Source organism: Apus apus, chromosome 7 (assembly GCF_020740795.1).
Source record: "Apus apus isolate bApuApu2 chromosome 7, bApuApu2.pri.cur, whole genome shotgun sequence".
NCBI lineage: Eukaryota > Metazoa > Chordata > Aves > Apodiformes > Apodidae > Apus > Apus apus.
In genome coordinates this window covers 29,391,124-29,411,573 of record NC_067288.1, presented here as the reverse complement: position 1 = coordinate 29,411,573, position 20,450 = coordinate 29,391,124, and the positions used below count along the sequence as shown (strand labels likewise).

The following is a 20,450-nucleotide window of genomic DNA, read 5'->3' as shown; positions in this document are numbered from 1 at the left end:
GCAGTAGAACCAGGAGTTTTTGGCTTCTCAGTCTTATCAGAAACACTTGTTTAGAGTCATAAAACCACTTGAGTGTTAAAACCAAACCACAGCAAAGGAATAAATGTGCTCCAACCCACTGCATCCACAAGAACCTTGCCCTTTCCTAACATGACAGCATCTGCTTCCACACCCAGCACTAACTTTGGTGTGGCTCTGTGGCTTCTGCTGTCCTTCAGCATTCTGAAACTATTGGTATTGTGGAAAACAGCACATAGTAACTAAAAAAAAAAAACCCAATCCCAATTCAAAATTTGGTCCTTTATTAGCCATTTCAAGTTGACAAATGGTAACAAAAGTATTACACCTCTGAAGTAAACACACCAAATCACATTTCCAAGTGCCCTTCAAAATACTTCTCCGTTAAAGCAGTCTTTAATCATTATGTGTTTAAATATCCATAATGTGGTTCCTGCTTTTCATTAGGTTACAGGAATTGTCTTAGATCACAGCCAGCTGTACCTGCCATGCCAGACACCATCCACTGGAATTACTTTGTCCTTTCACAGTTTAGCCCTTGATCTTCACAGGTTGATTAACTGATTTTCTTCATACTTCTACTATTCTTTGAGTCCCAGAGTATAACAACATTAAAATACACCAAAAATAATAAAAAGTGTAAGCAAGAAAGAACAGACACAGCTACAGGGAATAAATCTGGAAACCTCTGTGGAGGATGCACTGCAGCACTCATTAGAGACAGGGTGGCCATCAGGGTTATGGAGAAAAGGAACTGTAAGATAAGGAATGACACATCAGCTCACTGTGATTTAACAGTTGTTACTTTCATTACTTGGGTGCTCTGAATTCTTCAATCTATACCTAGATGACACTGCAGAAAAAAATTATATATGGAGATAGTGCAGCTTTTCTTGTTGCGAGCTTCACACATAGTGAGAGACATAAAACTGCTCTATGCAAGTTCTTCAGTACCATAAAGAGCTGCAAGTAAGAGTTACAGCAATTAAAATCACTTACCAAGCTCCTGACAATCTTGGGAAAGGACTTAAACCAAGAAACATATCCCTTCAGGGAAAGGGTTAAGGGTTTCAGCTGTAAGTCCTCTGCTGAGGTCTTCTCAAAGATGGAAAAGGAAGCCAGGCAGGCTGAGAGGAAGGCCAGCATGGTCACAATGTAGGGCAGCAGCAACCTGTCCTTCAGCAGGAGGGGCAACATACTGTAAAAACAGAAACACCTGCAGATGTAAGTGCACATTCCCTGCTGGGCTTCAAAGGATGTAAAAGGAAGGGAAGAAGAATTAATTTATGCTTAGTAGGGAACTGGGGAAGAATGCTGTGTTAAAGTCATGTTAATAGCATCCAACTCACCTGAAAGTTGACACCAGTAAAAACCATGTAGCCATAAAAGGGATTTCATTTATGATCAAGCAGACTGGTCTAGAAGGGAAAGAGGAACACAGCCATGTCCCCACTGCAGTGACAGCGCTTCGTCCCCTCAGCCGCTCACGGGGACGCTGCAGCCCCGCTCCCCTGGCGGCTGGGCAGCTCCGGACCAGTCTCTGCTGTGGCCTCAGCCAGCCCGTGCCTGGGCAAACACCCACACCCTGTGCCACGCCAGGACACACACAGTCCCAGCACCAGCCCAGAGAGCCCAGTGGAGCAGGAGAAACCAGCACAGCTGTATTTGTGTACTTTCATTTGCACGTTATAGTAGAGAGTGTGTAAAATCGGGTATCTTTGTGAGAAAGCAACATGCAAGAACATCCACAGAAAAATAATTTACTTACACTGACACTAGAAGGATAGATTTTTCATGTACTTGAAAGGAGAACAGGAAAAATGACAATGCACAACTAACCTTAGGAAAGGAAATCAGAGATACATTAGTGTCTGTGACTGCAATGCAAAGCACTGCTTTAGTTTCTCTGCTGGCACAGACTTTACATGAATGTATGAGCTAAAGGATCTGATTTTCGTAATTAACTGCTACACTTACTCCAGTGCAATTTACAAGTACACAGAGTTGCTTCTGCAACCACCCAGACATACAAAGAAGTACATTGTTTGAAAGTTTACCCCAAATTATTCAGAAATTGCTTCCTGTCAAGAGCCCCCACTCTGGCTTAGCTTTACTGACAAGAGCATCCCCACCAAGTCACACAATGTTCACACACATAAGCACTGGCAAAGTTCTGTCCTGCTGAGAATTACCCACCTTTTTGATGTAAAATGTTGCTCATCATATCGAGCAGCCAATACATCAAAGTAAAGAAACTGCCTTTTTTTTTTTTGCCATCAAATAAAAACACACTGTAAAAAGTAAATCAATTCTTAGGGTAAGTATTAGTTTTAACAATGTTTTGATAAACTCTCAAACAGTACTCACAATAAGTTAAAAATTTTAACTCTTGAAACCTCAGGACCAGCTCCATGTAATTTTGATTTCAAGGAAAACTGATTTTTGTATGTAAGTCATCAATGGGCTTAAATTAAATGATATGACTAAAGAAAGGGAAACGTTTAGGAAAATACTATCATTTTCTTTTCAAAGAGCTAATGAGCTTAGAATGTCCATCTCGGGACTTTTTAATTGAATTTTGCAGCCAATGCAGTAAGAAAAACTGGCACTCAAAAAGAGGAGAAATTCCAACTCTGCACAAGGCTTTAATGTGTACACAATCTTCTAAAGACTCTTCAGAGGAAGACAATAAAAATACAGAAAACTGAGGCTAAGGAAAGAAGTCTGGATTTAAAAGACCTCCTGGACCCCCTGGACATGAGATAGCAAAACAGTTTTTAACCAGAAACAGAAAGATATTTAATGGACTTAGACACACAGCAGCCACTCTGAGCAGAGCTGTTGGTTGCACACCAGTGCTGGCTATAAAACAAGGAGCAATTAAAAACATAACACTTACCAAAGCAAATTTAAACCCTCGGAGAGAAGGCTGGATGGTTAGTTTTACACAAGTAGGAAGGAGGCTCAGGAATGTTACAGCAAAACTAAAGAATTTTGTAAGAAAAACAGTTTTAATACATGAGTATCTGCATCCATGGTATCATATGACCACTTTTGAAAACTATGTAAGTGAGGAATTCGGTTGTAATATTCAGAAGTACAACCACTCAAGGAGACTCAAGCACAAGAGACAAGCACAAGTCTTCACTGATGTGCTTTTGAAAAAGGATTGAAGCATTTCCATGAGTAGTTCAGACCCTGTAAACCTAGACTCGAGTTGTTCACTTATTCAGAAACCTGAATTGTGAACTCTTGACTTCTAAGAGCACTCAAAGAGGTCATTCTTTTCAGAGGAAAGCATGCAAATTTTTTTAACACATATATATTTTTGTGTATGTGTATATATATATATACACACATATTTATATCATTATATTTTAAATCACTATATAAACAAGCAGGAAATTTTTCAATCATAAATATTCCCTAAAATACCTAGGGAATCCCTTATCACTCGGGAGAAAAATACTGTATAGGAAAGAAAACATTTTTTCAAGAATTTAAACACCACTTCTCATCATTTGACAAGAAAATACTCATTTTGCAAAAACCAAAAAAACATGTAAATACAAAACTACCTAAAGCATTTCAGTCTTACCTGAGTTTTAGCTGAGTTTGAGGTGATACTATATTCTTTATCTTTATAAGGACACTTAGACTGCACCAAATATTGGCTACTTTATCCTAGAAGGAAAAAAAAGGGGTACGTAGTGATAACTACATTAAATTAAACTTAGATTTGTTATAACAATGGGGCTTGGGAGGTGGGGACTGTTGGGTTTTACCATGATACTGCACAGTGACACTTGCAGATGTACATAATGTTCTTAGATGTAATTTAAATTATTCTGATCTTCCAAAATGGAAAGTTTCAAGAGATTCAATTAAAACATGTTCTAAAATCACACAGAAATAGTTCTTCAGCACGAGATACTACTTTTTAACTCATTTTGTGAGAACAGGGCTCTGAAAGTATCTGTCCCTGATGAAACACTGCCATGTATGAATCCCTGTTCAAATGTGAAGCCACTCTGTACACTGCCACATTTCATTACATACCTCAATGTATTAACTGTGCTTACTGCTTGCTAGCAATGACAGAGTTAACCTCTAATAAATCAAGAAGTCTAAAGACATTAGCAGTTGTGCTAGGATCACTTTCAAAATTAAATTTGTAACTACAGCTATCATGCTCCTGAAACTCATCCCCAAACAGCTGCTGGAATCACAGCTGTGTAGACATAACAGCGAGGAGGCTGCGAGCACCAACAACTGAGCCATCCTCCTCACGTGCTCACCAGCAGCACGGAATATGCACTTCAAATCTGCTGAGGATTACAAGTGAGCAGAGGGTCTGGCAGCACCAGCAAACACACAGGACTCCTACTTCAGAGCCAATACCATTTTACAACCATCAGCATTTGTTGCTGCTTCTGGAAATGGGAACCAATTCAAAGAACCTGTTACAGGCAGCCCAGTATAAACTTACTGCTCATTGCTTACGTGGACAATTTCTTGTTCTATCTAGATTAGCATCCAGCAAGTCACTCCCCTGATCAACTCAGAAAATACTTGGGCTAATATTAGACTAAAATCTTTAAGCTCTTTTGGACTCATTGGGTATTGTCATTTACAGATTTATTTTTAAACGTGGTACCAAATAAAAAGTGTGGTGACCAAAACTAGAATTATCTTTTATTTTATAAATAAAGGAATAGGGTCATGTTTTGGTGAGGGTTTTGTTTGATTTTGGTTTTTTTGGGGGGGTTTGTCTTTTGTGGGGAGGGTTAATTTTTTTATTTAAATAAGCTAGCAGATAATACTTCCATACTGCTGCCTAAATAAAATGCTGCCTTTCATACATCAGCACTTATTTTTGAAGAAAAAAACTGCCAGTTGTGATTTTATATGTAAAGAAGTTTAAAAGAAAATGTAAGATGAGTCGAACTGCTTAAATCCCTGTAGCATCAAAAACTGAACATTCACAGCTTTATTTTATTGGTTAATCTTAGAAGTTGAGAATCTGATTTTAAAAGTGTCATAGCAAGACTCCTGCCCTAATTAAGAAACTCAACAATTCAACTGCTACTTGGAAAATGAGCACCCTTTCTTTCATCAGTGGGACTCCTGTGACCTAAGCATTAGGCATATGAGTAATTGCTTTACTGGATTAAGGCTGTTGGTGCTCAGCACCTTGCAGCATGCAAATGTGGACAGCCTGGGGAAAAGTAAAAGCAGAACTAGCCTAAAACTTTTGGAAAATATTGTGGAAAAATTGCACTGAAAATACAAGGTGGGCCAAAAAGGAAGTTCTAGGCTCTACCCAAGACAGTATTTTAATTATTTTTTTTTAATAATGAATCCTGTTGAAAATAGCTGATCAGAACCAAAGACAGACAGAAATTGTAAACTTTTGACATTGTCAGTTACTATGCAATCTGTTTCAATGGAAAAATGTATGGATTGAAGTATGGGTTTGATGATGGGATAAGTGTTGTCTACTCATAAAATATTCTGGAAGATGCCAGCTGAGCTGGGGTTAAATACTGGATTAAATAACTGGCAAGAAATGACTGCTGAAGAGGCCAGCTCAAATTACTAGTTCTGTGGTGTGTCTCCCACATGAAATCCCTAAAGGTCATGATGAAGGTTTCTCAAGGGATCTAAGAATACAGAACATGTACAGCAGGGTGGGGGAGAAGAAAACATGCATGCCTCAAACAAGCCTCGGTCAATGGGAAAGAGTCTTCTGAGTACTTGCATGATTTGCTCCGTGTCGGTACAGAAGGGGAGCCAGCAGACAGCAAAGGAAGCCACCACTGTCCCTGCTATCTTAGTTAACAAAACCAACCTGCAGTCGAGAAAAAAGCTTGCATCAGAAAAGGGACATCTAAAACCCAAATAAAAGGCAGTTCTTACAAGTTTCTAGCATAAGGCGTTTTTGTTTGGTTTGGTTTTTTTTAAAAGAGATATAAAACTGAAGGTAACAAATCTAAGCAAAATGAGCTGCCAGTAGCACAGAGAAGTTGGTTATCCCCAGATTGATACCAACACCTCCATGAGGACTACAGAGCTACTGCTGTCAGCCTGACCTGGTTGCCCCCTGCAGCCCATATTTAATTTAGCCTGCAGAAGGAAGAGTGCCAAGACAGGACACCTTAACACATTCTGCTGTTTGTTCAGTGGAAATGACTGTAGACCTCAACAAGAAAGGTTTATTCTGCAGGAGAGGAACACATTACAACAACAAAAAGATCTTCCACTAGAAATTAATTCAGAAATGCCCACATGCAAATAAGGAGAATCCCATTCTCAATGTCAGGCTGCCTGGGTGTTTTCCTGAGGAAGATGAAACAGTCTGAAGTCACTTACCCCTTTCCTTTCAGTCCCTTCTTGAAGCACTTTCCAAGTAAATAGCAAAAAAAGGGCAGAGAATGGTAGAGTTCCATTTGCTTGTAATTTAAGGCCAAGCAAAATGCCACTGACCCCAAAAGGTCCCAGTCATAAGACAAAAAAAGTACACCCCACAAGGCAAAGCCAAGGCTCACTGAGTTGTATATGGTTTTTTATGTCAAGGACAAGACACACACCTTGGTACTGGGGGTCAGTAACTGATGCCCTGAGGGGCAAGTGTAAAGCAGCATGCAAAATAAGCTTTTCCAAGTTGGTTTTAAAAACACATTGCCAGTCATGACTATGTTGTTCAGAGATGGAAATAATTTTACTTCTATTTAAAGGGTAATTTTTGTATTTCCAAAGCTTGATTCAAAGCATGCAAATGTACAAATGAGGACAAATCGTGCATGTCTGTGTGTTAATTATATATGTAATGTATGTTTCAGTCAACCAAGCTTTTGGTGACAGTGACACTACTTGCCAAGAGCATGAGGGTAAATATTTTGTACTTGGTATTTACGTGATTAAGGATAAAGCTTTCAAGAGTCTGTCCTCCCAGCTCCCAAAAGATATGTGCAGAATACTAAAATAGGGCAGTATTTACATTATATATTATTTAGTTCAAGGATTCCTGAGGTTTTTGTGATTCTATTATGCTGGCAATGCACCCTCATCCATGACCACTTCCCTTAGCTGCTAATACACTACAAACAATGAATAATAGTTACTAAAATCAATGTTACTTCCTTATGACTTTGAGAACAGGCTCCCAAGCTCAGCAGAGTTTGAAGAGACTAAGCTACATTTACTATTATAATGCAACATTAGCTTTGTCTTTCCCTGTTATTTTTACACAATGAGAGAAACCAGACAAGACATACTTGCACTGTCAGAAATTTAACATAATTTTGTTTTCTCTTTGTCAATATAAAGATGATAACCCACTCAGACTGTGGATGTTGTTTTCAGTCCACTCAGATTTCTCACTCAAAATCATCCTATATATTTGAAATCTTATCAAGAAGGTTATACCAAAAGGCTGTGATCCTGCAGTGATCTGCAGCAGTTAAGTCTCTCCTGACACGAGGTTTCCTGAACCTTGTCTTAAAGATCTTGACACTGAAGATTCCACAACATCCACAGACAATCTATTCCAGCATTTCAGTCATTAAGGTTCAAATGATATTTATATATGTTTAAAAAAACCCAAAGATTCCCTATGGTAACCTGGGCCCATTACTTCCTGCCCTGCCTAAGGTAAGAGACACAGAACAGGTTCTTGTCCTCCTCTTGGTACATCTTGTAGGTACTAGAAAATTGTAACCCCTGTACTGCCTTCTGACCACCAGCTTCTCTCACCCAAGATGAATTGCATTCATTCCCATCCCTGTTCTTGTAAGTGATGACTGCAGATGATCTACATCTTTAGAGTCAGGCCAAAAATAGAATGTCAGAATTCCTGAACTGTAACTCAAAATATTCAATAGCATTATGAATTTCTTTCCTTCATAATCTGCTTTCTAAGATAGATTATCCTCCAAGTTCACCATGCACTTTGTTGGAAGAAAACCACAAATTAGTAAACTATTTGATTGTCAAAACTTGATTGAGCAGTAGATGCTGAGACTCAGTATCTCCTTGGAATATTTCAATATCTACATTTTGCACAACTCCAGGATTGTGTCCCTCTGGCTGGATGGCACTGAGCAGCACAGCCTGGAGAAGTTAACAAACAGCATCTGTCGATGTGCAAAACGAGTATAAAAACAGAAATCTTATTTTAAAAGACCCACCTGTGAAGCTGTCTGCTACCAATGCTGACTAGTTAGCTCTGACAGCCTAACTCATATTAGCTGCCTTAACTGGTTAGGCTGTAAATGGATCCAGTCTCAAGTACTGGTAAAGGCAAGACAGAACGGCACATTTCAGAGATCTGAGCATTCTACACAACTGCACCTGACACACTCCTCTGCCATCTCAAGAAGATCTAAGGTGATTCTCTCTCCAAACACAAACCAGAGGAGCACAAGCCATCATTCTCTTCACTGCCAGAGCACCACTGACGTTTCCTGCCATAAAGTGACTGACAGAAACAGGAGCTTGAGGCACAGAAAGACCGATGTTCACTTTCGGATTGATTTGTCCCAATATCAACTCCTTATCTTCAACATATTTCAGCCTTAGTTTTCTTTAACACAACTGCTTTGGGCAAGCAGAAGTCACTCAGATAACTTTGTACACAGAAGTAACCTCTGCCCAGCTGAAGGCAAGTGCTTAAGAACAGTATTACTTTGTAAATGGAAATTCATTTCATTGCACAACAAGGATACTGGAAGTGTCCGTGGTCAATGAGAATAAGGCCTGGGTAAAGTAGTATGCAGAGGGCACTGGAAACCTGGAAAGAAGAATGAAAAAAAAAAAAAGAGAGGAAAATAATTACTTCTAAGTTAGACATCAGACAGGAATTTATACTACTTCTCCAGTACAGAACTCTGCTCCTCCACAGTGTGCCCTAGATGTAGGAATCTTCTCTGCAAGTAATTGTCTGTCAGTAGCGTTTTGAGGAATAACAAAGGATAAAGATTTTCCATAAAAAAGAAAATATTGAATGGAGACCAGCCTGTCCTTTGCCAGCCTGCTCAAAAATTACCCACACCCATCTTAGACCTTGGAACCACCCCAAAAATCAGAAGACTTATTATTCCAAAATGTATTGGTTCCACCATAAGGAGTGTGCAGTTCCTAGACACCCCCATGGCACAGTTCAAATCCTGGTTTTATTACCCAAGTAATAAATTCAGAAAGAAATATAACTCAGGAGTTCATGGCTACTAAACTTCAGAGGTTTTGTTACTGTTACAGTGTTATTGTTATTGAAAGCATTAAAATAATTGCTGTAAGATAAGTTAATGGTTTAGTTTTTGTTTAGTTTTTTAACTGAGAAGCTTTTAATATGAGATATAAAAATTGTCATCAGTTTCACATCAATTGAGGCCATTGTCATGCTCTATATTTTCATTAACTCTCTTAGTGCTACATTTCTACTCTGTTTTAACAGTGTGTTTTCTTTGCTTTTTAATTAACACAGGCACACCAGATACTTGCCTTCTTTTTAGTAGAGGTTTCTTTCAAGGAACAACAATATAAAATAACTGCAGGAATGTAAACCAGCAAATCAGCAGCAAACACTGAAAAATAAAGATGAACTTTACATTAGAAACTTCCCACTTATCTCAACTTAATGCTACTCCAGTTGTGTATTTTCATCTGGATTGTGAATCTTTGACTTTGGTTACAGTTTTAACTTCTTAATGATCCACAGCTTGGTTGTATTTGGTGTGAAAAAAACTGATATAAAAATAACTACACAGTGTTGAAGTGAGACTAGCTGCCTAACTTTGGATGTTGGGGTTTTTGCTTCTGTATCCTCACTGAAAACTTCCCTTTAGTCATTCAATTCCACTGAAGTTCAGAAGTCCTGGATCTATAGTTTCAGCTGCATATGCTATTCTATTGTCTTTGTGTTACAGTATGTTTCATTGTTTTAAAGACAGCTCAAGTTTGGCAGTTACACCAAAGCTTTTTTTTCCACTTGTTTTTGGTAAGACAAAGGAAAAATATAGGCAAATAGACATCAAAAGAGCAGAAAGCCCTGTTAGAATAAACTGAGTAGTTCCACTTCAAAGGACAAAAAGAAACAGATCTACAGAATTTGATCTTGTTAATGTTTCTAATGCTACAATTTCTGATGTCCAAAAGCTGCTGCTTCCACATGTTCAGCTGTTTTGGCTGCTGGCACAGCCTCAGTCAACAAGGGAGCACACTCTAGTTCCTCACATGCCAAAAGGAGAGGAGGCATTCTGCATTCTCCAAAGAAATCAACTACCACTAGATGCAGTGAAGTGGTTTGATGGGACAGATAGTCTGAAGACACAAAAAATTAAGAAACTTCAGATTATAACAATCTCCAATGTCTCTGTCTGAATTAAATCATGTGGATAAATAGACTAAAACTAGTTATTTGGCTGTGATCAGCTGCCTACAGCAAATATATGCAAGAGGGGTGACAAGAAAATAGAACCAGTAGATCCACTTGCCTAGAATTATGTCAATTATGTTTAAACCACCAGGTAAATTCTTCAGTGCTGTCTTAAGAGCCTGAGAAAAACCTCAGATTATTTGTATAAACCAGTTGCAGAAAAATGTGCAATTACTTCAAGGGGGAAAGAATGTATTTCAGACACAATTAAACAAATATACCCACGGCTTTAGCAAAAAAAAATACACTGACAAAATGAAGGTGTAATACCAACAGCTGACATTGACCCTGCTGAGTTATTTTAATGCACTCTTCTAATGGCTACTGTTAAAAAGCTTTTCTCAGTTCTTCTAGATCCATCAGTGGTTTGTCAAGTGAGTTGATTTCAAAATTAATAAAGACCATTTCAAGGGTAATTAAGTTCTAGTGATTTTTATTTTTTTTCTCAATTCAATCAATTACTAGAGAGCAGACTCAGAGGTTTGTGAAGTACAAAAAAGCTACTGATGAGCAACAAATTCTGCCACTGCAATCAGAAAGCATTTTGTAGAACTCTACTGTTATACAAAGCAAAAGACTGATTTCAAATTAAGGAAAATAGTAACAGAATGATGAAGCATCTGCTATTGCTTAGAGAACAAGAGCTCACTGGCCACATTATGGTCCTACTAATACAGCTACAAAATTATCTACTTTTTCTTTCTGCATTTATTCTATCCTTTTCTTTGAAGGGGCAGTTCAAACTAATCACATGGTCAGAAGAGTGACTGCAGGAAAATGAAATTTAGGATAAAAGTAGTAAAATACATTTCTACTTTTTTGTTAACAGAAGTTACAGCAGTGATCACTGGAGAGAAAACTGACATCTTTAAAAATATCAAATACGTCCCCCTTTCAGATAAAGTATAACAGCTTATAATTAAGATCTGAGGCTGCTGAGTGAAGTCAGTGAAAACAATACTATTTACACAATTAAAAAATGGGTCTAAGCTACATTAAAAAAAAAAGTGGAGCTTTTACTGAGCCAAATGAGGTGAAAACTTGTTTGTGTATTTTATATTTATCAGCTTCACAAATGATTACAGAAAAGAACAGAGGAGCCTGGTTGATAACCAGACCTGCAAAGCCACCCAAGTCAAAGAACTGAGCAAAAACTAGGGAAGCTGCATGATATTAAACATGCTAAATTAGTAAGTGAGCCCAATCTGTGGGAACATCCCAAGGAAATACGATTTTCCTACCTGTTGTGCGCATAAATAACTTATGTGGCTGACTCTCATACCCCCGAGATGTGTGCAGAGCAATCCAATCAGGATTTATTAACTTTGCACTGTAAAACAAAGTACAGACACATCAAAATGTAGACAGTTCTCATTTCCCTTTACACTCCCTTCAGCAATAAAGATGACACGCTCAGGAGCATCTTCCAAGAAAGAAGATGAATGAGAAGAAATATTTCAAAGAGCAATAGTGATCAATGGAAGGTTTTCCTCACCTCTGGATCAGTTTTGCACTGTAGACTTTAGCTGCTATTTCACAATTTGAAAAAAAATCACCTTTGGAAACAGTAACAATGGAATACAACATTTATTAGGACAAGATAGCCACCTTCAGTCTTGTTCCACTGACTTTTAAAAAAACAATTGTAAATACCCTTCATACTTAAGTATTACATATAAACCATTTACAGTTCACACAGATGCCCCACATAGCTGTGCCTCTGCACTTTAACCTACATTCTTATTCCATAAGTCTCATTCCAACAGTAGGAAAGCCCTTGTGGAAAAAGTATTCCAATAACAGAATACTATTTACATGATATCCAGTCATCAAATGTCACTGGAGCTCTCAATACAAGAGAGGTTTCCCAAGAGATGCACCCAATTCCTATGGCACTTTTCTCTGCATCACTGATCCAACATGACAGAAAAATAGCAGCATTAGTTTTAAGCAACAGGGATACACATAAAATCTGTTTCCCTAGCTCTAAAGTAGCAAACAGTATTTTTAATTTCATCAGCTGCACCAAATTGGTCGGTTTTAGCTACTAGTTTCCTCCAGAAAGAAAATTTTAAATAAAAAAGGAAAAAAAAAAAAGGGGTGAATTTGCTGTTTATATTCTCCACAGAAGTATTTAAAATAATGGACTTACATGTAAGCACACAGAAAACTGTGATAGGCAGTCAGAGGTGGATAATCAAGGCCCCAGTACAGTAGGTTGTTATCACTTGTATTGAAGTACCTAAAAAAAAAAAGCCCTGAAGAAGAATCTGCATTTCCAGCTTTGTTTCAGCCCAAGGAAAAGGCTGAATATTAAACCAAATGTTTTAGCAACGTATTCAAAATCCAAAAGGCAGTTAGCAACTTCTAGATCTGCTTTATTTTACTTGAAAAATAAAAATCAAGCAACAAAACAAAAGCAAAAGCGATTCAGAGGATGCTCACTTGTGTGTGCAAAACAGAGGATTTTAAAAAACTGACAGAGCCTCTTCACCCGAGAGGTAGAATCCTTGATGTGAACAGAATAAGACAAAAACCCAGAGGCTAAGACAAAGCCTGCACAAAAACTGAGGCAGACATCTCCTGAAGCTCTAGGTTTGTTGATGTGGTTGGCTTTGCAGTTCCTCACCTCCACCTACAAACCCAACCAACACTGCTCATGCATGTCAATTATTCCAGAAGACAGCAGTCAGTTTACCAAAAAGGAAATAAACCAAATGCAGTTAAAAGGAAATTTCAAAATAAATGGAACTCACTAGTGCTTTTTCCTTATATTAATCCTAGATTCCTTTTTCCCTGGAGTTGGACAGCATCCTTAATATGTGACTTCTGAATAGCTAAACCTTACCTGCTACTCTTTTAGATTCCAGACACCCACATCTTACAATCTATATTTAGAACACGGCTGAGAACAATTAAATTGCAGGTGTAAAGAACAGCTTATGCCTCCAGCACCAGACTCCAAGTGTCTCCATTTCCTGGCATGTCCCTGCCTCTTTGCTTGGGGGAGATGAGCAGAGTATTGGTTTTGTCAGTGCTGGTAATCAGAGATGGTTTTTTGTGTTAGAAAACTGGAACTCAGGAAGCTGAACTGATTTATTTTTTTTCCTAGACAAGGTAAACAAGCTTCTCTATGATCTCTCATGTAAGCCTGCTAAAAAAATTATTTCTTGACTGTTACAGTCAATTCAAAACAAAGCCAGAGCTTCACAAAAGAGAGCTACCAGTCAGAATATTTTCTCCTATGAGCTCACAGCTAGCAAAAAAAAGTTCCAAATTTAACCTTTTTTCCTTTTTGTGAAGGAAATGGTACTTCAGTCTCAGAAGGTGGTATTATATTACAAGAGGGTGGTATTATATTACTACAAGAGGGTTTTTAGAACAGTTCAGAGAACAGCAGATGATGCTGCAGAGATCTTAAAGGTATATTGAAGTAAGACACAAACCAAAGTTTCATTACATTTACCCTTGTAACCTGAACTACAATAGCACTACATACCACTGCCTGATGGGTAAATTGTAAGTAACTTCTTGCCAGTGTCTCTGAGCTTCATAGTCTCCATACATAGGTGGTTTTCCTGCACCTAAAAAGAGATGACAGGCTATTTAGGATTGTATTTGGTTTACAACAGATTGCTTTTCTCCAGACACGTATTTGCATATTAATATAATACTAACTTTATTATTCATTCCTCTGTTATATTTGAGTACAAAATATAGACCTCATCTGCCATGCAGGCTAACAGGGAGGAAGCAAAAAGTTCCATGTTCTTTTTGGCTTTCTGGATATTTCTGCAATAAGCATTTATCAAGATAGTCCACTGTGAAGAATTGCTTCCTCATCTGACAAAAAAAAAAATAATTTCCAAGTGTAGATGAAAAATGTGGCACTTTCTCTGAAGTAAGAAGATGTACGTAACTGAGATCTTATAGTGATTTTGCATGAACTACTTCACTTTCTAGCATATAATAATGGACAGTGTTCTCATTTGTGTTTCAGCCATGTCGTGGTAGCTTGCTATTAAAAGTAATAACCAGCCTTAGTTTTAAATATACTTAGAACTAGGACCTGCTACATGTCCCCAGTTCTCTCCTTTTCCTGTTGCCTGCCTTGCAACACTAGCAGGAACACTGCATATCTGTCCCTTTCCCCAGGCTTCCCAAGGAAGAGCTAAGATGAGCCACTTCCTAAATCAGACCATTCACTACACAGAATATGTTTAGAAATTTAAAAAAAAACTTATAATCTACAGAACTTTAAAAATAATAACTGCTCCATTTTAGTTTACAGGAATTCTCTTTCACACATTTTTCAACTGAATTATTGTTTTGTAGAAGTTGTGCAAAGTGCTAAAGGACACTTTTCACACATGCATACACAGTTCTCCTAGGATACAAAGATTTATTTTTTCCATGGAAAAAGCTTTCTCAATGTAAATACTTAAGACTTCTACTCATAAACAATTCCCTCAACATAAGCTAACTCTGATAATAGCAGCACACTAAGCATCTTTGTCACAGTTTACTTACTTCTATTAACCCATGGTTTCTGAAAACAAGAATAGAAACTGGACTTGCAGTACTTCCAGCAAAATACTGACACTAGTAAGACTAAGACCTCAAAGTTTCTTTAAAATATAGGAAAGTCATATTTTCTTTTTTCCTTTTTTTTTTACATGATCTGTGTTTGTAGGAATCACACAAGCTCACATATGTACTACTGAAACACAAAAATAGGTGTTATCCAAATTTCAGAGTGTATGTGTGATCGTATGTATATACACACACATATAAACACACATTTCAGCTTCTCCCCCTCAAAAGAAGAGAAAAAGAAATCAATTGGCTTGAGAATTATCAAATGAGTTCTTAATCCAAAGGTTTGATTGCCTTTGCATCAGTCTCAAATACAGAGACTGATCACACATCAGTTAGTTTTTGCATGCATATTTGCAAATTTTGCTTCCAAGCATCAAGTACACAGCCAAAGAGAACTCAGAATTAATAAAACTGAGTATTTTAAAGTGTCACAAATATTTTAAATTTAAAGTGGTCTTATTTGCTTTTATTGTTACCTAGAAATAGTAATTTTCAAGGGTCTGAAGCTGCCTTTCAACACAGGTATTTGACTTCTACTCATTTAGCAGGAGTTTGGAAATGCATAAAAAAAAATATGGATTAATCTATGAAGCCAAAGTTTTCCTCAATAATTCTCCGAGACCAGCTAATCTAAGATAATAAATGGCAACCAGTTACTTGCTTCCTCAGCATCCTGACCCAAATTCCAAAGGCAGATTCAAAAGCATGCTAGGTGGCAAGCAACAACAGAATGGAAACACTGCAGCCACCCAAGGATACAGAGTAGATGAGGGCAGAATTAGCCACCCTGCTCCTGGCCATTCAGGCCGTGGGTGGCTTCAGAGTGTGCCCAAGCAGCATTTTCACCAGGGTCTGCTGCAGGGAAGAATGACTACTACTATTTATTACACTGAGCAGCAGGGAAAGCAAACACCAGAACCACGTCAGTTTAAACATTACCCTGCCTAATTTTTTTTCTCCCTCCAGTCGTTGAAGGTTTATTATATCTGAAATAATTCAAAGAGAAATTAAAAAAGTTCAGTGTACTTATGCATTTGACAGGTTTTTTCTAACATTCAGGTTTGTATTTTTTTCAGCCAGTAAATGCTCAAAGTTAAGTAAATGCTTTAATAACTTGCTGGATTGGATCAGACTCAGCTTTTCCTATTCCAAAAAAGATGTATACACAATGATTGTATAGGAAACAAGACACTAAAAAAAAAATAAATCATTATTTTAGTTTACGTATTATTTTAAGGCTGCCTTTCAGAATCTTGATTGGCTTGAAATGGAATCTACTTTAAAAAAATCTAGTTAGCAACACCACTGTAGATTCTTGCAGTGCAACAGAAATTCAGTGTTGTGTGGCCAAAGACAAGGTGTTTGGTTTTCTGCCTATACATGGGTAAAAGAAAGCCTCAGTTGCCTACAGAAAAGATCTCCAGTGATAGCATTTTCAGAAAGCAAATTCAAAATAAAACAACTGCATAAGAAGGCATGCATGCAACTTACCCTCAAGATTAAAGTTAGCAGCTTAATAATCACTAGAATACTACTGAACAGATCCAGAGACTCAGGGGATGAGAAATCCAATTGCCTTAACAGAAAACCAGAGCTGAATCTGACTGAGCTTGTGATTCTTTTAGCTCACGGGGATTGAAAGTAATATTTTGGTTTTTTAAAACACTTTGCAGAAAGCAAGATTTGTGCAAGCTTATGCTAAGTGTGGGAATGGCACTGAGAGGTTTGGAAAAAAACTTGCTGGTTCTTTGTAAGCACTATGAGATGGGGAGGAGAAAAACTAATCTATTAAACGAATATAGCTCTAGTTCATGCAGTAAACAATCTTCAGGAAGTACAGCTACCAGGCAGGGTGCAATCGCTCATGTCACCTTTACACCATCTTCATTATCACCAGTACAGTTTTATCTAAATATAAATTAAGGCTGTACCTGTTCTAGAACTTAAAGGACAACATTAAACAAATGTACAACTGGGCTGCAATAATATTCTGCAGCCACAGAAACAACAAAGGCGTAGGGATGAAGAGCCACCCTGGCTCCACCTAAAGCTTTACTGACCATCATCCCACCTATCCCCCAAAAAACCCAACAACACAAAAACACCAAGTTGTGGCTGGTTTTTTTCAGCATTTTGTTCCAAGCAGGTGTGATGTTCATCACTGCACATTCAGAAATATAAGAACAAGGTATTACACAAACCTTAAGGGAAAAAAGGCACCAAAACACAACAATACTTGAACTAACACATTGTTTCCTGTTTATATGCAAGTTTATTTCATTTATCACAAGCTCCATAACTCATCCTCATGTGGCTGTTTCACAGACTGTGAACAAGCATTACCTGAGTAAGAACCAAGCGAAACAGCCCAGCGAACAGTAAGTGCGAGTAAGACAGTGACTGTCATTAAGCTCCACTTCTCCATAGCCGGTCTCTGTAACAAGCCAGAAGGTACCTGAGAAAACACCACAAACATTGCTACAATAGTGTCCGTGTTTTTGTTCCTTAGGCATTTAACGACTCTACCGATAGCCCCCGCTTTCTCCCCACCCAGAAACATTCAGTTACTTCCCGGCGTCTGGATGCAGGCAGCAATCGGGAGGGAGGGGTTTTCCGTACGGGAGAATTCCTAACCATGAAGCCAAAGGCTGCCCAGAAGCAATTCTCCCACTCCTGAGCTAGAAGCTGAAAAGGCATCTGACAAAATGCAGAAAAACAACAGCTAAAAGCCCACCATAAACTCCATATCCTCTAATTCCACAGGAACACAGTCAGAAGCATACAAGAAAAATTCAATGCATACGTCTGACTAGGAAAGCAAACACCTGGCATTAATGATTAAAAAAATCCCCGACCTGAATTTTACTTCAGACTCCCTGCTATTCAAAAACAGTTCCGAAATTCTTCCTCTCCCTTCCCAAGCACAAGCACACCATCCATCAGCTGCCTCTTCCTAGAGGACACACCAGATGAAACCCACCAGGCTCAAGAGACCTTCTCCATTCTTCTGCCCAAAAAGGCAGGAGGACTCGTCTCCCACCAAGCCTGCCTGACCATACCAAGGATCCAGCAGCAATCAGAAACATTGCTAGACCTGTCAAACTGAAGGCCACATGCAACAAGCTCAGCAATCAAGAAACAGGAAAGAAACAATGTCACCCTAGGCAGAGAAACCCTAACTATAGAATATGAAAACTTTGACCCAGAGGATTTATCTGAGTTAGAAAAAAAACAGAAGAAACTACACCAGCCTTGAGAGTGAGACAGCAGGAAATCCAGAGGCTGTACTTCTGCCACATCAGCAGCAGTAGCACCATTCCCTCCTCAGTCAGCAACAGATACACTACTCAGGAGTGGATGAGCCTGGGTACAACTGACAAAGACTTCCCTTGCATAAGAGGCATCATCCAATTTAACTGAGTTTAACACACCTGCCACTGCCACAAAATAAAATTAAAAAAGCAACAAACAAAAATATCTCAGACAAAACTCAAACAAAAACACCAGCAATACTGAACTGATGTTTTTGTAACAGACAAGCAACATATAAGACAAATTTAAGTGATTCTGCTGAAACTAAATCCGTATTTATTTTCTATTCACAGAAAGTTAAAGACCCAACACCACCTCCACGGGGGAAAAAAATAAGTTACTTTACCAATATATATCTGTGACAGCAGTAGATCACCATCTGTAAGTAGAAATGTGAACCCTGATATTTGCATGTTTCAGTACTACACCTGTGCCTGAACCACAGGATAGACACATTCATCTAAATAAACAACACTGAGGTGGACTCTGCAGAACATTTTACCCTAAGTGAACTCTCATGCTTCCTAAACTCGGGACGAGTAGTTCCACAGTGCTATATGACTTCCAAAAATCAAGTTTCATGAGCCTGGCCTTTCCCTTCTACAAAATACTCACACCTGCCCTTCCTTTCTATTTCCAGCCAGAATAATAATTAATTAATTATACCCTTTTAATTCCTACCTAATGCCAGCCTCATCCACAGGCTTCCCCCCACCCCGTTCCTCTCATTTCCTTCTGCCATTCCCAACATTTGTATAAACTGATTTTCTGGGGTACTGAGTTTCTCTGCTCTTTTCTCTCAAGAGTGGTTCTTAAAATTCCTTCCTACTTCTTTTTCATCTGTAATAATTACTCCAGACCTCAAGAAAAGCCACGCTTTTGGTAGATTTTAAAGCATGGCTCTCTAATTTTTGCTACCCCAGGGGTAACAACGTTAAACAAAAAAGACTCTTCAGATGAAAAAGCTGGTTTGCTCAGCCTGAGGCTGCTGAATCTTCTGCCTCGGGGTGAGCAGCACTGGAGGGTCTCGCAAGCAAGATGTCCCTATAAGCAGCAGGTGACAATCGCAGCTCCAAAGAGAACACCCTCCCTCCACGCTGCCCGTGAAGCCTCAGACAAGCAGCCCCGAGACCAGTCCCGGCCGCACGGACACTCACAGGACTCGGTCACAGAGGCACGACCCTTCGCGTCACTCCTTGTTTTAAGAGAGCTGTCAGCACACAACCCAGCCGCAGCCTTCCCTGCCTCAGAAACGCAAGCGTCGCATTCAGAATTTCACTCCTCGACGCGACGCCAGCCCAGCCAGCCCAGCCAGCGCAGCCAGCCCACTGCTGCCCCGCTCCTTCTCAGAACGGGCGCTTCCTCCTCAAACACCCTCGGTCCTCCCGCCCTCTACCCCCAGCCCTTCCACAGACCCCAGCCTGAAGCTGCCTGCTCAGAGACCCGCGCTGGGGCCTCCCCGAGCCGCCCTCACCCTCCGGCGGGCCCCTCGGTGCCCCTCAGCTCCAGGGCTCCCCTCAGCTCCAGGGCTCCCCTCCAGGGCTCCCCTCAGCTCCAGGGCTCCCCTCAGCTCCAGGGCTCCCCTCAGCTCCAGGGCTCCCTCAGCTCCAGGGCTCCCCTCAGCTCCAGGGCTCCCCTCAGCTCCAGGGCTCCCTCAGCGCCACCGCCCGCACCGGCGGAAGGACGCGGTGCCCCCGCTCCGCGCACGAGCACGGCCCAGATCCCCCCCCGCCCCGGGGCACCACGACAGCCCCGCGGGAGGGCAGGACCGCCGGGCCGGCCGCAGCCCCTCCCGCCCCGTCCCGTCCCGTCCCGCCGCGGCCGCCCCTCCTTACTGGACACCACCGGCGCGCGCGCCCGCTTCCGCCCGGGAAGCGCCTTCCGGCTCCCGCCGGCCGGCGCGCGCGCCCGTGAGGCGGCGCCACGCGCATGCGGAGCGGGGGGGGAGGGGGTGTCCGCGCCTGCGCATCCCGCGCATCCCGCGCGCGGCCCGGGCCTGGCGGTGCCTGCGGGGCCGCGCTCGGCGCTCCCGGCGCGGCGGGGGCGGCGGCGGCTCCGCTCCCGGGCCCGGCCCGGCCCCCCCCGG

General features: G+C 40.2%; 2 protein-coding genes across 3 annotated transcripts in view; one reads left to right on the top strand and one right to left on the bottom strand.

The window, feature by feature from the left end:
* Positions 1–18,841, top strand: part of ITGB3BP (integrin subunit beta 3 binding protein) — a 47,184-nt gene extending 28,343 nt beyond the window's left edge. The window contains exon 8 of the mRNA XM_051624518.1: positions 18,658–18,841. Coding sequence (XP_051480478.1) covers positions 18,658–18,665 — 8 coding nt within the window. The 3' untranslated portion in view covers positions 18,666–18,841. The remainder of the gene's footprint in view (positions 1–18,657) is intronic.
* ALG6 (ALG6 alpha-1,3-glucosyltransferase) lies at positions 280–20,271 on the bottom strand. Of its 2 annotated transcripts, none has more exons than XM_051624507.1 (15): positions 20,200–20,271; positions 17,396–17,507; positions 13,953–14,037; positions 12,606–12,695; positions 11,695–11,783; positions 9,520–9,602; positions 8,745–8,809; positions 6,391–6,576; positions 5,734–5,869; positions 3,617–3,702; positions 2,918–3,002; positions 1,787–1,857; positions 1,368–1,436; positions 1,018–1,216; positions 280–772 (listed from the first exon to the last, which is right to left on the bottom strand). In XM_051624507.1, the coding sequence occupies exons 2-15, from the start codon at positions 17,475–17,477 to the stop codon at positions 575–577; spliced, it is 1,524 nt and encodes a 507-aa protein (XP_051480467.1). In that variant the 5' UTR covers positions 17,478–17,507; positions 20,200–20,271; the 3' UTR covers positions 280–574. The 2 variants fall into 2 exon arrangements, with proteins under 2 accessions (XP_051480467.1, XP_051480465.1); XM_051624505.1 differs by lacking the exon at positions 20,200–20,271 and adding an exon at positions 19,522–19,696.
* Between the last annotated feature and the right edge of the window lie 179 nt (positions 20,272–20,450).